This window comes from Nansenia antarctica, assembly GCF_963989245.1.
Source record: "Nansenia antarctica genome assembly, chromosome: 4".
Lineage (NCBI taxonomy): Eukaryota > Metazoa > Chordata > Actinopteri > Argentiniformes > Microstomatidae > Nansenia > Nansenia antarctica.
The window spans coordinates 51,037,454-51,053,405 of record NC_137689.1 but is presented as its reverse complement, the minus strand read 5'-3'; the positions used below and the strand labels follow the sequence as shown (position 1 = coordinate 51,053,405).

At 46.0% G+C, this 15,952-nt stretch overlaps 1 protein-coding gene across 4 annotated transcripts; it reads right to left on the bottom strand.

Moving 5' to 3' along the window:
• Positions 1-1,077: 1,077 nt before the first annotated feature.
• LOC308154711 (secretory carrier-associated membrane protein 1-like) lies at positions 1,078-15,104 on the bottom strand (the record flags this gene model as incomplete). Of its 4 annotated transcripts, none has more annotated exons than XM_080527892.1 (9): positions 14,983-15,104; positions 8,949-9,026; positions 7,629-7,739; positions 4,148-4,253; positions 3,435-3,563; positions 1,947-2,106; positions 1,688-1,789; positions 1,397-1,514; positions 1,078-1,239 (listed from the first exon to the last, which is right to left on the bottom strand). In XM_080527892.1, the coding sequence occupies exons 1-9, from the start codon at positions 15,037-15,039 to the stop codon at positions 1,078-1,080; spliced, it is 1,023 nt and encodes a 340-aa protein (XP_080384018.1). In that variant the 5' UTR covers positions 15,040-15,104. The 4 variants fall into 4 exon arrangements, with proteins under 4 accessions (XP_080384018.1, XP_080384020.1, XP_080384021.1 ...); XM_080527894.1 differs by having other exon boundaries at positions 7,629-7,727; XM_080527895.1 differs by having other exon boundaries at positions 7,629-7,724.
• Between the last annotated feature and the right edge of the window lie 848 nt (positions 15,105-15,952).

The window sequence follows — 15,952 nt, the reverse complement described above, 5'->3', positions numbered from 1 at the left end:
TTTATAAGGCAAGACTTCAATCTACATGATCCACTGGGACTAGGTTATTGAAAGAGACGGACTGAAAGAGAGAACAGAAAGCTACGAGACACGTCCTTATTCACTTTTGATGAGCATAAATAGTTGTTTTTTTTAGGATTAATGGATTAAACACTCGATGTGAGAATACCAAGGCAAGATTCTGGTCTGGAATGCACAGCATTCATCTTTAGTACTACCAAGTTTCACCAGCAGGGGGCTTACAAGAGGCGGACTTCATCTCACCATCTTAATGGCTTTGGATTAAATAAATAACCGTTAAACCGAATCAGTGTCACACAACAGTCCAGATTCATTGGGGTGACAATAGAGATGGGTGTTGGGATCAACAAATCAACAAGTCTATGAGAGACTGAGGACACAGAAGAAGAACGGAAGGCATTGAGAGGGAGGAGAGGCGTGTGGTAGAGTTGGGGGGAAGCCATTTGTCCTATACATGAAGGGCTAGAGGAGTAGTGAGCCTATACGGGTTGGGTTGGTTAGCTTCAGAGGGCAGAGGATGGACTTGGTACAGCGACATACGCTTTACAAGTCTACAGTATCTCTGATGGACAGGCCTCAAGTCAGCGCCAACATTTAAGTCACACTAACATTCAGCAACTTAACCAGACACACACACACACACACACACACACACACACAAAGTTGAGCACACTAATCGAGTGACTAAATAAGGGGGAGGGGGGGGGGGGGTCACACAGTGAAGTCACTGGAGTGCATTAAGACATTGGGGTGGGCGGAGTTTAGTCCTCTGGGCAGGACAGGACTAGTCTGTGTTTAAACACTTGAGAAACATCCTCCCCCCCCCCCCCCCCTCCTTCCTTGAGGAAATGTGTATATGAAGTGACAGCAGGGTATGTCCACTATACTGCCATTATCAATACACCCCCTCGCACATCTCTGGGAAGGAAGGATGCATGTCAGTGTTTCAAACAAGGCCGTCGCCATCGTAGAAGCCGGGCGTCGCCATGTGAGTAGAGTTAGGAGGGCACAGGAGGGGCATGGATTGGACGGAGAGAGAGAAGGGGGATGGGGCAATCAGACGGGTCCTTTGAAGGCTCCTTGGGCGGCGCTGGAGGCGGCGCTGGAGGCTGCGTTAGCGGCGGCCGTCTGGACCGTCTTGTTGCTCATGACGCCCGTAGCGAACTCCTGCTGAGCCTTCTCAAAGCTGGCACCGGTGGTTCGATACAGACCATGGACCTGGAGAGAGGAGGGGGGGACAGGGGACGGCAATGAAAGCAGAGGACGGGATGAAACTGTTACCAAAAGTAGAACAGCGTTTTTTTTTAGGGTCTACAATTGGGTAGAATCGTACTGGACCTGGAGTAACAAAAGGATCAAAAAGAGAGTTTGGTACCTTCTTGAACATGATGAGAGACATGACGGCCAGGGCCGTGAAGAGGGCAGCGATGAGGATCATCATGATGCCTACCGGGATGCTGGCGTTCAGCCCCATCAGAGCTGAGATCCAGCCGCTGCAGAGAAGGACCCGGAAACACGAGACGAGATGAGGCGAGGGGGAGAAAACGAGACCATCGGGGTTCACTTTGGTGTAAATATGTCAACTCTCGTATGGGTATGTGTGTTACAATGACATTGTGTCACTTCTTGTGTTCTAGCTGGAAGTGTTCCGGTCCGCTGGACTCACCAGGCGCCCCAGCCGGAGATGCCGATGGTCTGCAGGACGTACACGCCGAACTGACAGATGTACACAAAGAAGAAGACGAAGAACCTGAAGGAGCTGTCACTCCTGGAGGAAGGAGAGAGAGACACATGAAGAGGTATATCTGATTAACAGAACGGTGTATAAGTAATACAGTATGTGAGAGTGACTAAGTATGAAAAGGGTGTGCGAGAGTGTGTGTGTGTGTGTGTGTGTGTGTGTGTGTGTACGTGTGTACGTGTACCTGAAGGCAGCGTAGAGTGGTCTGTACCAGCAGACGAAGGAGCAGGGAGTGAAGATCATAAACCAGAGCATGGCCAAACCGAAGTCTACTCCTCGCGTTGTGTCCACACAGAACCATGCCAGGCAGCCAAACATGTTGGCGAACAGCGTCCCTGTGTGGACTGGAGGGGAACAACAGGCAGAGGGCACAGACCGTAAGATGTGGCTGTGGGTTTATGAAAAAGGGGGACACTGTTAAAGTGGAACCATGTAAAGCTAGATGTTGGATGGCCTTTTGATAATGGTCCAAACTAACACCACCGTGTCCAGTGTCTTGCCAAGTGAGTCAGGCTAATGAAGTACAGTATGGAAGAGGAGGAAAGACTTCTGTTTAATAATTTAACACTTAAGAGCTGGATGCCAAAAGTAGCGTGCACAAACACACAGACCCACTCACACTCAGTCAATTAAATAATTCACAATAACTCTCTCTTCCTTTGGCTAGTAATAAAGGCATGGCTATGGGCATTGTGAAGAGTCTGTTGCGTGTACAAACGCAGTGTCAGGATTCGGCAGCACAGTGTGGAATCTAACAGTGCTCCACTGCCCCACATACTTGGAGTGAAGGAGGGGAGGGTTGATAGGCTAAAGCAATGTATAGGAAACTTGCTTTATCCAAACACACATGTGATTGGCCTACCTCAGGCAAGGTAGGAAGGAATGATGCATTCAAGTAATTGAACACGGATTGAATGCCTCTCCGTGCCTAGCCTACCTAGTCACCTGACACAGTCATGTAACCATACCACATGACCTTACCATGTGGTTATATCATGCGGCCCTGGAATTCCAGCCAGAGCTTGGTAAGAGCCATTCATTGAATTTACTGGATATAGAGTCACTGGTCCATATCCATAACACCTATAACAAGCGTGTTTTCGAACACTTTTCAGCTTGTATGTCTGTCAGGACATTTTGACGGGAGGCAGCAAAACAATACTCTTGTTCAATTGTCAATTTAGAGGGTGACACTCGAAACCTTGAAACAAATTAAATGTTGGGAGTAGTGAGACGGCAGACGGGTGGTCTGAGCTGATCAGGCCAGGAGGAGGCGGAGGGAGGGCTAGTATGCTGGCAACAACCCTGGGTGTCACAGAGGGGACAGAGCAGAGCAGAGCAGAACAGAGCAGGTCTGGCATTTCCTCTGCATGGAAAAAGATCCAGAAACATCTGAGAGGCTCTGAGCCGAAAAGAAAATGATCTGTAAAAGCATCAATTTGCCCATATGGCCAAAAGAAGGCCACGTGGCATAACCCTAATGGTAGGGGGCTCCCAAGACTCTCACATACTACACCTGGTCCAAAAATAACCTATAGCCCCTTCCCCTGTTTTTGGTCCACTGTTTTTTCACCAGCTTATACCCATGTATACCTACCCGGTTTCTTCACATGGTGTGCCTGGTTTTCAGACCCAGTGTACTGTAGGTGCTAAGGATTATGGTTCCACTCACACATCCAGAGGTAGTACATGATCTTGACTATCTTCTGGAATTCCACAGGAATGTCCACTGTGATGTCGTGGTAGAAGCAGGGACCCACAGGGAACTTTTCGGGGAGTGGAGGCCAGTTGTTTTTTCTACCTGAGAGAAGAAGACAAATGTCAATTGACATTCATATACTGTCCATCAACAAGTGAATTAAGGACGTACAACTGATGATTATTTAAAAAATAATAACGCTACGCTCACGCTGGGATTTCAAGTGAACTGTTTGAGCTTAACGTTGTGTGAATATTGGAGAGGTGTTTGATTTACTGAGGTTAATGTTGTGTGAATGTAGATTAGAGTAGATTGTCCTACAAAGACACTTAGATTTAGATTTAGTGATCTAAAAATTATAACCAAGGACTTTCATAAAACCTTGATACAAATTTGAGCTTTTCAAAAAATGACGGTTGAGAGGACGCTGGCGTTGCTTGTTCGCTGCTTCTCTGCCCGAACTCTAGGTGTAATTGCAGTATACAGAGTAGATTGTCCTACTTAGACTTAGATTAGTAATCTAATAATTAATTAGACCCCTATACTTTCTTTTTATTATTACTACTCAATCTTTTCCGTTTGTAAAGCGTCTTTGAGTGTCTAGAAAAGCGCAATATAAGTCCAATGTATTATTATTATTATTATTATTATTATTATTATTAATGTTGTGTGGTGCTGAGGCTCACCCCCTGAGGCGCTGAGGGACTGCATCTCCCTCTCCCGGCGGTCCAGTTCAGCCGCCTTCCTCTCCAGTTCCTCCTGCCTCCTCAACAGCTCCGCAGCTGCCGGTGCCTACACACACACACACACACACACGCACGCACGCACGCACGCACGCACGCACGCACACGCAGACACACACACATACACAGACACGCGCACGCGCAAACACAGACACGCACATACACACGCATGCAGACACACACACACAAGATTTGAGAAGAAGAAGATTGAGGAATGCTTCCTGAGCAACGACTCCAGGCGGGTGTGGCAGGGGGTTCAGCACATGACAAACTTCAGAGCCAACAGGCTCACAGCCGCGGAGGACGACCCCCTGCTGGCGGAAAAGCTGAACTCCTTCTACGCCCGGTTCGACGAGGGGCGAACGGAGGTAACCACAACACAAACACCACTCTCTCCAGCCTCACCCTCACAGAGCATGAAGTGAGACGCGTGCTGAAGGCGGTGGACCCCAGAAAAGCCTCAGGGCCGGATGGCGTCCTGGGACGGGTGCTGAGGGACTGTGCCGACCAGCTGGCCGGGGTTTTCACCAACATCTTCAACCAGTCCCTGTCCCAGGCCATCATCCCACCCTGCCTGAAAACCTCAACTATCATCCCAGTCCCGAAGAAAAGCACGGTGAGCTGCCTAAACGACTACCGCCCGGTGGCACTCACACCAATCATCATGAAGTGCTTCGAGAAACTGGTCCGGGCCCACATAGTCACACGCCTCCCGCCCAACCTGGATCCATACCAGTTCGCCTACAGAGCCCACAGGTCCACAGAGGACGCCATCGCGACGACTCTCCACTCCACTCTATCCCACCTGGAGAGGGGGAACAGCTACGCGAGACTGCTCTTTGTGGACTTCAGCTCTGCCTTCAACACCATCCTTCCAGACAGGCTAGTGACCAAACTACTAGACCTGGGACTATCACACTCTATCTGTGCATGGATCAAGGACTTCCTGTCTGACCGCCCACAGAGGGTGCGGGTGGGCTCCCACACCTCCACAGCCCTCAGACTCAGCACTGGGTCCCCCCAGGGCTGCGTGCTAAGCCCCATCCTCTACAACCTCTACACCTACGACTTCACCCCCGTCCACCCCAGCAACTCCATCGTAAAGTTTGCAGACGACACCACCGTGGTGGGCTGCATCTCGGGGGGGGACGAGGCGGCGTACAGGAATGAGGTGGAGCAGCTGGGCAAGCTGTGCAAGGTTAACAACCTGCTGCTGAACCAGTCAAAGACCCAGGAAATCATCGTGGACTTCAGGAGGAAAAAATCTGAGGTCCAGCCCCTGCTCGTCGATGGAGGGAGCGTGGAGAGAGTCTCAACCCTCCGATTCCTGGGGGTGCACATACAGGATGACCTGTCCTGGAAGACCAACACAGCAGCCATCATCAAGAAGGCACAACAGCGGCTCTACTTCCTGAGAGTCCTCAGGAAATACCACCTCAGACAGGAGCTGCTTGTGACCTTCTACCGCTGCACAGTGGAGAGCATCCTCACCTACTGCATCTGCGTGTGGTTCTCCAGCTGCACAGCCGCAGAGAGGAAAGCGCTACAGAGAGTCGTGAGATCGGCCCAGAAGATCATCGGCGCCCCCCTCCCCTCTCTGGAAGAGCTGTACAACACACGCTGCCTCAGGAAGGCCTCCAAGATCTCCAGAGACCCATCCCACCCTGGGAACGAACACTTTGTTCGGCTGCCCTCGGGCAGGCGGTTCAGGACCATGTTCGCAAGGACAAACAGACTGAAGCTCAGCTTCTACCCCAGGGCCATTCAGGCCCTGAACACAGCAAAGACCTAGGTTCTAGGCCCTGGACAATCTAGACAATTTGATGGCAGCTACTAGATTGTAATCAAGTGCAATACTGAAACACAACTGTGAACATTTCAAACCTGCAAACTGCGACACTTTAAATGAATGTGCAATAACACTATGTGCAATATGACAACCCTCGGGTACATAAGGTTCAGAGATAGGAAATGTTAGGATATGTATAGCATAGCATAGAGTACAGCACAGTGTTTTATTTGTATAGTATAGTATAGTGGATAGTGTACATAGCCTTTATTTATGTAAACCAGCTCTTTTCCCTTCTTGTTTTTAGTTTTTTTTTTCCTAACACCAGGGGAGCCCCTGCTCCCAAATTTCGTTGTATGGTACCTGTACTATATCAATGACAATAAAGACCATTCATTCATTCATTCATTCATCATTCACACACACATCATGGAAATGATCTCCAGAAAACACTTGAAGACTCATATACAGTACATCCAGTTATCCAGGCTGGCTTAGGCTCAACAGGGCTGAGCTGTGTGTCGTACATTAGTACTACATTAGTGTGAGTGGGTGATATATTGTTCTCTGAGGCTTGCATTACACTTCATGAGGACTTTTGTGAAGCTGGCGTTACCACAGATAATGGGTGTGATATCTGTGCGCGTGTCACGCTGTGTGTGTTGTTCTGCGTTTGGCAGGGACTCCTGTATGGGGTTAGCCTGACTGCGGTGCAGTCGTTTCCCGCCAGCTCTCTCCCTACGTAACACAGAATAATTAACACACTGTTTCTAATTCGAGAAAATGCTAATTGTCTTCTGAGCCCACCGGGAAGCCCTCTCCAGCAGGAGAGAAGAAAAAAAAAAAGTAAATTAAACGTCCCTGAAATGTTAACATTAGGTAAAGGCCTTTGGTAGATGTTTTTCTACACAGCAATTCATGCCGGTCGGCTACAACGTAATGCTTTGAAGGCCACATGTCTTCCTCTGCCGCTTGTCTATACGTGACAGCAGCTGGTGCACCCGGGAACAAGTCACCAACCAATCAAATTGTTCTGACTTGTATTCTAAAATCTTCTAAATAGCTGTCAGAGGATTGAACAACATGAATGTGGGTTCTGTATAGACAGTTGTTTTCTGACATAACATGTGTCTCCTCTCTCCCCCTCTCAGAAAGAGACTGTCTGTACAGAACCTCCTCTGACGGCTCAGCAGCATCTCCACAGGCTGGGTCCTAGTCTGCTTGTCTTGTTACCACCGCCACCAGAACTGTCAAACCTACCAGAGCATGGGGGTGACATGGAGACAGGCAGACTGTTTCTATGGTAATACCCTCTACGGTGACTATGTAGAGAGGAGGACTGCAGATGCACAGGCAGCGCCTGAGTGAGTCCCCATCTCTCCCTTATTGACAAGATGTAGGGAGAGAAGAGGATGGGGTGGTGTAAAAAGAGGTGTGTGTGTGTGTGTGTGTGTGTGTGTGTGTGTGTGTGTGTGTGTGTGTGTGTGTGTGTGTGTGTGTGTGTGTGTGTGTGTGTGTGTGTGTAGGAATGGTAGATGGTTTGGGTAGTAAGCAGGACAGGGGCATTCCACAGCAGTAGGGCGGTGAGTATGGTTGTAGACTGGTGGATAAGGGTGGTGGGTAGTGGGATATTACCTGTGTCTGTTGGGGCTGTGAGTAGGCTGGGGGCTCCTCAGTGGGCTTCATGATGGCTGGCTGTGTGTTGGTGGTGGGGGGCGCTGCTGTTGGAGCCGAACCAGGGGGCGCCTGAAAGAAAACCAAAACCAAAAACACACTACCTGAATCATCAACTTTAACCCCCTTCTACAGAGGCACTACTGAGAGCATTCTGACTGGGTGCATCACTGCCTGGCACGGCGACAGGCATCAATGGATGTGAGCTTGGCTCCGTCCAGGATACACTGTATATACAACAAGCGGTGTGTCAGTAAAGCCCGGAGGATCATCAAACCTTCCCAGCCACCCCAGCCACAGTCTGTTTGTACTGATGGCGTCCAAAAGACGAAGACTCTTCAGGAGCCTCAGGGCCAAAACTCCGAGGCTAACCAACAGCTACTTCCCCCAGGCGATCAGGCTCATAAACAAGCCTACTGAAGACAAATGTCTATTGTCCCCATTAAGCACATGATGTACAGTATATGGACTACCTACCCTTAAGCACAGTCACTTTACTCAATACTACATCTTACACCCACTGCTACCGAGTGCAATACTCATGACATTTCTACTCTGTACTATTTATTTATTTTACTATTTGTACTGCTAAATTGTGTCCTGTCTTATTTGTCTCCTACAACTTTTTTTTGTCAAATTTGTCAAATTGTCTCACTTATGTCTTGGAACTATTGTCACTTTATTTATCTTGACTTATCTTGCCTTATTTGTCTTTGTGCTGCGATGTCAATGTCAAGGAACCGAAGCCTAAGGATTTTACTCTCCTACACTTGTGTAATGTAACAATAAAACTTGAAACTATTCCATAGCAAGAGCTTTTGACCATGAACAACATCACGTAGCATACGAAGTGGCCTACATTCCTAACATTTTAAGTACTTCTCAAACCAATCAATGATGGTGCTTGTTCACACGCACCCACCTCCCCTGCACACCTGACCTCTCCAAGCCAGACACTCTAGAACCCTCCGTCTGTCAGCACTCCACCAAAGACTCTAGAACCCTCCGTCTGACACTCTAGAACCCTCTGTCTGTCACCACCCCACCAAACACTCTAGAACCCTCTGTCTGACACCACCCCACCAAACACTCTAGAACCCTCTGTCTGTCACCACCCCACCAAACACTCTAGAACCCTCAGTCTGTCACCACCCCACCAAACACTCTAGAACCCTCCGTCTGACACTCTAGAACCCCTCCATGTGATGTGATGGGTTGGTTACGGTTCATTGGCAGTTCCTAATTGGCCCGGTGGTTCTGGAGGCTTCAGACAGTACTCACCGGTTTGCCATCTGTGAAGGGGTTGTACTCCTCCAAACCCGGAGGAGCATTCTGCGTTACTTGTGTCACCGACGGATCCTGAGAGAGGGATGAAAGAAAGGAAAAGAAGAAGAGAGAAGGCTCTAATTAGACTGAGCATTCGCACATAATCAGAAAGCCATGAGGAGGAGTGAGCAAATAACTCAGCAGAGAAATGTGAACCGGTGTGAAACAACCGTTCCTGGTGACGCACACAGAATCTAAATGATACACTGAATCTAAATGATATGATCTGGATTATGAGTTACCAACTCACCCATGGTGTGACAGCCTAAATAAACTCTGAAGCAAGAATATGAAATGTCTTGTATTGCATACAGTACCAAGTTCACCATCAACCCATGTCATTGTCTGTTAGTGGTTAGCAAACATATCGGCTATCTATAGTAGTAACACAGGCAACAATACTTCAAAGACAGTAATACTAGTCATATCCATCTTCCTACAGAGAGAAACAAAGTCACCATGAACTCGACAGAACAACACTTTTTAATAATCAGGAAAGGATCGCTCCAGTGTTCTATCATTGCAAACAACAACAGAACGAGTTCTTCATTCTGAACCCAAGGCTATAATTCAATACTGGCAACAAGGGAATGATTCCAATAATTTTCACTGCAAGAAGACTATAAATAGCCCGATCCAGGAGTTGGAGAGCAGAGAGAACGCCTCCCAAACGCTAGGACAAAAGACAGAAATGAGAAGGGCGTCTTTGTGCACTACTGGCATGCAGTGTTAAGGACATATTACTGACACACCCGTTTCAGGCTTTTCTGAATGATTCAACCTCAACTTAGATTAGGCTACTTCAATTACTGGATTAAAAGATGATTCGGAGCCCTGGTCGCAATATCTGAACATCACCCCTCTTAACATTAACAGACGATATCTCAAATGTACATTTACATTTTGGGCATTTAGCCTTTATCCAAATGCGACCTACGAAACAACTACATTTGACTAAGTAAGTGAATCATCTATCCATCAGTCATAGCAGGAAAAACTCAGGCCAGAGAATACCTTGTTTTCTCCTTTTTTGCTCGGTCAGTGTAAGGACACAAAAGGACTAGGCATTGTTTACCTAGTGCGAGTGTGTACACAAGCCATTGTTTACCTAGTGTGACTCTCTGTACATTATGCAGTGTGTACCTACACTGTGTGTATTAGCCTGCTGTTAAATGCGGTTAGCTAAGACACATTGAGTGTTTTTTTTTGTGTGTGGGCAATTCTGGGAGTGAGTAGCCTATACATGTGTGTGTGTGTGTGTGTGTGTGTGTGTGTGTGTGTGTGTGTGTGTGTCAGTCAGCGCTCCTGTTAGTGTGTGTGTGTGTGTGTGTGTGTGTGTGTGTGTGTGTGTGTGTGTGTGTGTGTGTGTGTAAGTGTGTAAGTGTGTAAGTGTGTAAGTGTGTGTGTAAGTGTGTAAGTGTGTGTGTAAGTGTGTAAGTGTGTGTGTATGTCAGTCAGCGCTCCTGTTAGTGTGTAAATTGTTAGTCGTAGGTAGTCTGCTTACCATGAGATGATTTCAATCATAAATTCAGATGTACCGCCACTTCAGCACAGCCCTGTAGTATGAAAGCCCAGTCTCCCAGCAGAGGCCAGATATAACACGGTCCGGTTCCAGTACTACCCTCCTCCAGTTTCCCTGTCTGCTGAGATTCTGGTGGCTTCTCGGTCTCCGATAGACAGAGACAGACTGCCACTTGTCAAGAGTCCAGGACCATAAATATTTCAGGGTGTATCGTAATTAATCTTTAATATGGTCCTTTGCATACAAAACTACAGCATAGTGCTTTTGACAATGGCAAGCCCTTCCAACAGTGATGAGCTACCTGTTGCTTGCAGGTATGCAAAAACATCCCAAAAATAAATTCCCTGTTCTCCCACTGATAGGCCTACTGGCCACAGGGCACGCTACAGCATCAAACGCAGAGCAACATAGGAAACTGACATACAAGACTTGGAGCACATCACCCCATCTCTCAACAGTAGGCCTGCATGACAGGCTGAATGAATGGGGGGACGGAGGAAACACAGCGGGGCGTATGAAGGAGACACAGTGTGTTCATATTCGAAAATAAAAGCACCCTACAAAAAAAAACTGAACATGAATGATTGGTGCACAACATCCAAGAAACGCTGAAATATTCCTCTCATGCAGAGACAGTATTCACGAGTGAAAGCATCGAAATTGGCTGCGACTATTGCCAAAGCAACGATCTTCCTACGGCAGGAAACCAAAGGAAATAAGGACTTACCATGAGAAGCTCACTGTCACAGCATGTATGTAACTACTCTTACGTCGAGTGTGTGTTTCCGAAGGTGAGGCGGTTTTAACGGTGACACTCTGCCGATGGCAGATCAGTAATATACAGTCACAGGAACAAGCTGTGTACTCTGCTACTCAGACCATACTGCTCAACATTTAGCCTGCAGCGCATAAACATACTGCGGCTACAGCTCGTTAAAGTGGCAGTGTATGGGTAGGGAATGACACATCACGGCCTAAATGTAAATGTAAATGTAGCTACACCAAAATATGAGGACCTTCAAATCAGTGGAAACCTTATACAATATATTCTCAGCAATACTGCACAGAAAAATACCAGATCAAGAATCAACTTTTTCCATATAATAAAGGAGATTAGACTAATCAGGACGTAAGGGGAGAGCGGCCAATTAGAGCCCAAGCACCACCTGTCACTATGACATGATGCCATATGATTTCATGAACTATTGAACAGAGCCCAGAACTGGGCATGAAACACCACTCGCCTTAAGGCTTAGCATGAGGTCACAAACAACAGAGCAGGATAACCCACTAACCAACTCTAGATGGAGGATAACAACCATACTGTCTCTAAACCAACTCTAGATGGATAACAACCATACTGTCTCTAAACCAACTCTAGATGAATAACAACCATACTGTCTCTAAACCAACTCTAGATGGATAACAACCATACTGTCTCTAAACCAACTCTAGATAGATAACAACCATACTGTCTCTAACCAACTCTAGATGGATAACAACCATACTGTCTCTAAACCAACTCTAGATAGATAACAACCATACTGTCTCTAAACCAACTCTAGATGGATAACAACCATACTGTCTCTAAACCAACTCTAGATGGATAACAACCATGCTGTCTCTAACCAACTCTAGATGGATAACAACCATACTGTCTCTAAACCAACTCTAGATGGATAACAACCATACTGTCTCTAACCAACTCTAGATGGATAACAACCATACTGTCTCTACCAACTCTAGATGGATAACAACGATACTGTCTCTAACCAACTCTAGATGGATAACAACCATACTGTCTCTAAACCAACTCTAGATGGATAACAACCATACTGTCTCTAAACCAACTCTAGATGGATAACAACCATACTGTCTCTAAACCAACTCTAGATGGATAACAACCATACTGTCTCTAAACCAACTCTAGATGGAGGATAACAACCATACTGTCTCTAAACCAACTCTAGATGGAGGATAACAACCACGTCTTTAACCAGCTGAACTCTCTCCCCTCTCACTTCATGCATGTACATACAAGCATACCTGTACTTTAGCCACTTTACTCTATTATACTGAGCCAATTACCACTATTGCACTATTGTCAGTTGTTATTGTATTCCACCCCTGTACATTGTACTGCACATTTCAAATATTTTATCTAGTATTTTTGTATATATAGTTCTTTTTTAATCTTGTTATATTGTTATTTATTGTTTTTGTTTGCTATGCACCGTGGATGAGAGGGAAACACAATTTCAGCCCTCTGTATGTCTGTACATATATTGGATTGACAATAACGCTGACTTTGACTTTGACACTGTCTCTAACCAACTCTAGATGGAGGACAACAACCCTGCCTGAAGAATGACTTACTACAAGAGAACGAGCACCAACTGTCAAATCTCAAGGGTTATTCAAGAAGGTCCTTCCTTGCTCTGACATGGTTGGAAGGGTGACAGCAGCAAAGCAGCAATACAATGACTATACTAGGCTTGCTTTTATTTATTTTAGTGATCATTTTGAAGACGGCGGGAGGGAAGAACTTAGCTTATTCAAACAGAGCCAGAGAGATGATGAAAATAGAAAGCCTTCAGGGACAGTTAAGATAGCAGTCAAATGTCCTACAAAAAAAATCTTCTCCGACTTTAACTACTAATGAAAGGGACCAGAATGGCAGAGGAAGACCAGGCTAATCGTAATTCAAAAATGTAATAATGGTGAGCAATGAATAATTGACTGTTTGCCCTGTGCAGCGGTCAGCAGCACTCTACACCAACTCTAGTGTTGGGTTACAAACATTTCCATGAAACACGGGAGGCTGGGAGTTTCATTCCGGCTACACTGAGAGTTGCATTCCGAGTCCGACACAACCAGTTTTTTTGATCATCCTAAAATCATCTAGCGGTGAGGCATGTCGTCAAAAGAAAGCTACTGTTGGGAATATTGTGTTCTCTTCTGATCAGAGACAGGGCCTGTGTCAAATCTCTCCTGGTCTTGGATGTCTTTGGCTCTTACAGAGCAGGGCGGCTACGCCGATCTCTACATTGATCTCCTCTCTACTGTGGTGATTCTATCATGAACTCACTTTGCTAATTATCTCTGCAGGGTTTTCTGGCATTTCACTATGCGGTGGTGCGCATCTAGGCTACATCGGTGCGTGTTCTGTGTGTGAGTGAGCCCACAACAGTGAGTGTTGTGTTTCTGCAGTGCTGCTGGCAGTGATACGGGGAAAACAGTGACAGTATGTGTGCATGAAAGAGAGAGAGAGACTCAATTAAAAAGACTTGGAACAATATAAAGCAGGCCTTCTTTGCCAGCCCAGATAATGGGGTGAGCAGTGCAGGATCAAAGGCATGTTTTCTGTTGTGAAACAAAGACTGCTACTGACTACCCTTATCATAATGACATAAATGCACCGTCTGATCTTACAACCACACAAAGCAGGAATCGAGGGAGTATTCCTTAAAAGCAAATCTGGAATGGTCAGCCTAGATGTGACTTTTTGATAGCATCATATCAGGTGACTATAATGCAGAACAGCCATCTTATCATATCGATCTTGTTTTGACATTTGTGTGGGAAATAATCCTTCCCAGACTCCTAGCCAGTCTGTCACACTGAAGCCAAGACACCATTGAGCTCGAGAACAAAAAGCACCCCAATTGACACCCCGACTACCCCCTCTTCAAATCCTATGGAACATTTGAGATGGATGCATTGAGTTGTCCATAGCTGGTTGTTATGGAATGTGGGTCATAGTCTGACTTCTAATCTTCAGACTTGACATTTGTATGCGTCCAGAGCAGCCATCGAAGGGGAACCTGCATTGTGTCTGGTGGTGACAGGGTGTGGAGGATTTGCAAAGCAGCATTGCCCATAATCTAAAAGCTATCAATATCACGTTTAAAACTTATTTTTAACCTATAGTTTGTTGCAGGGTTGGGGAGAAAAATAACAGGGGGAACTCTTTATTCTGAAATTAAAGTCAATTCATTCCCTCAATTGACTGATCCTGGTTTACCAGCAATACTTTAACCAATGTCTCTTATTTACAGCTGGCTAGATAATAAATACCAATTCAACATAAGCCTAGTAGGAAATAAGATACATGTGTGTGTGTCTGTGTGTAATGTCAAAGACCTAACTGGTTATATCAAATATCAAAACACATTTTAGCAACAAGATGAGGATGACACAACAGGTCACAAATGTCGCTTGGCTGTCCGGTCCCTAAAACCTAGAAGTCGCAATCGTAACAAACACATTGGCCGCTTAAATAAGCCCACATTACCCTCCTTGAACAAAGCAGCACCTAGTAGCTAGCTAACATTCGCAACCAAGTTTTGAAGGCAAACAAAGTGACACCCTGCCTGCCAGCTAACCGAGAGCTAAGTAGCATCCTCTCAGATAAGATAGCAGCTGTACCGGCGGTAGCCACCTAGCCAGCAAAACACGTCCAGCTACCTGAAAGGGATTGCTGACTTCCGGGTCAGCGAACGGGTTGCTGTCAAAATCTGTCATTCTTCTTTGAAGATGTCTTGAATGACCAAAAACCGATGTGGTGTTAAAAACAGCTGCACTTCCAAACAACGGCGGCACCACCGACCTGTCTTCAGTTCGCTTTCAACTGGAACCTCCTCAACAGCAAAATGGCAGGAACGGAAGTGAGGTGTGTGACGGCTGGCCCGCCCCCTAGCTGGTAGACGGGGAGATGCTCAATGGGATCATTATTGAGACGACCATACCCTGTCCCTAACCCTAATATTAACCAGGGCTGCCAAGTTTCACCAAAAGTTTGGAGTGAGATTTTTGGGCGGTGGAGCGACCCAAAACTGTGCACGTTTTGGCAGCGGCGGCCCCTCTCTCCCACCCAATTATTTGTGCTAGTTTCCTGCAATTTTACATGTTGTTCATAATAAACCAGCACAAGAAATGAAAATAATAAATAATAAATAATAACATTTTATAAAACAAGAAAAAAAATCAGACAATATATCATATTTATGAAATCTTAATAAACAAATACAGTAGCCTACAGACTCTAAAAGAAAAATTGGCGCCATCAACAGGACTCAGCCCCTTGGTCAGCAGCAGAAAGACCCGTGGTCATCATCTTATATACAGTGCATTGCTCATAGATGGCTATCATGTTATACAGTACATACCAGGGTTTTTCCTGGGTCAGAATGAGGGCTTGGTCTCAGCGCAGCCCACATTTTTTTTGAGGGACCCCCAATTGTTGTATTTATATTGTATATTGTAATTATTCATAATAATTATTATTATTAATGTACCTGGTTATGTTACAGTAGAGAAACAAAAAACAGTTACCAAAACGGAGTATTCACTAGCTAAGATTGGCAAAAGATTGGCGTGGTGCAACTGAAATTAGTAAACAACTAGTTTGAAACTAACTAGTAACAACTAGGGGTTT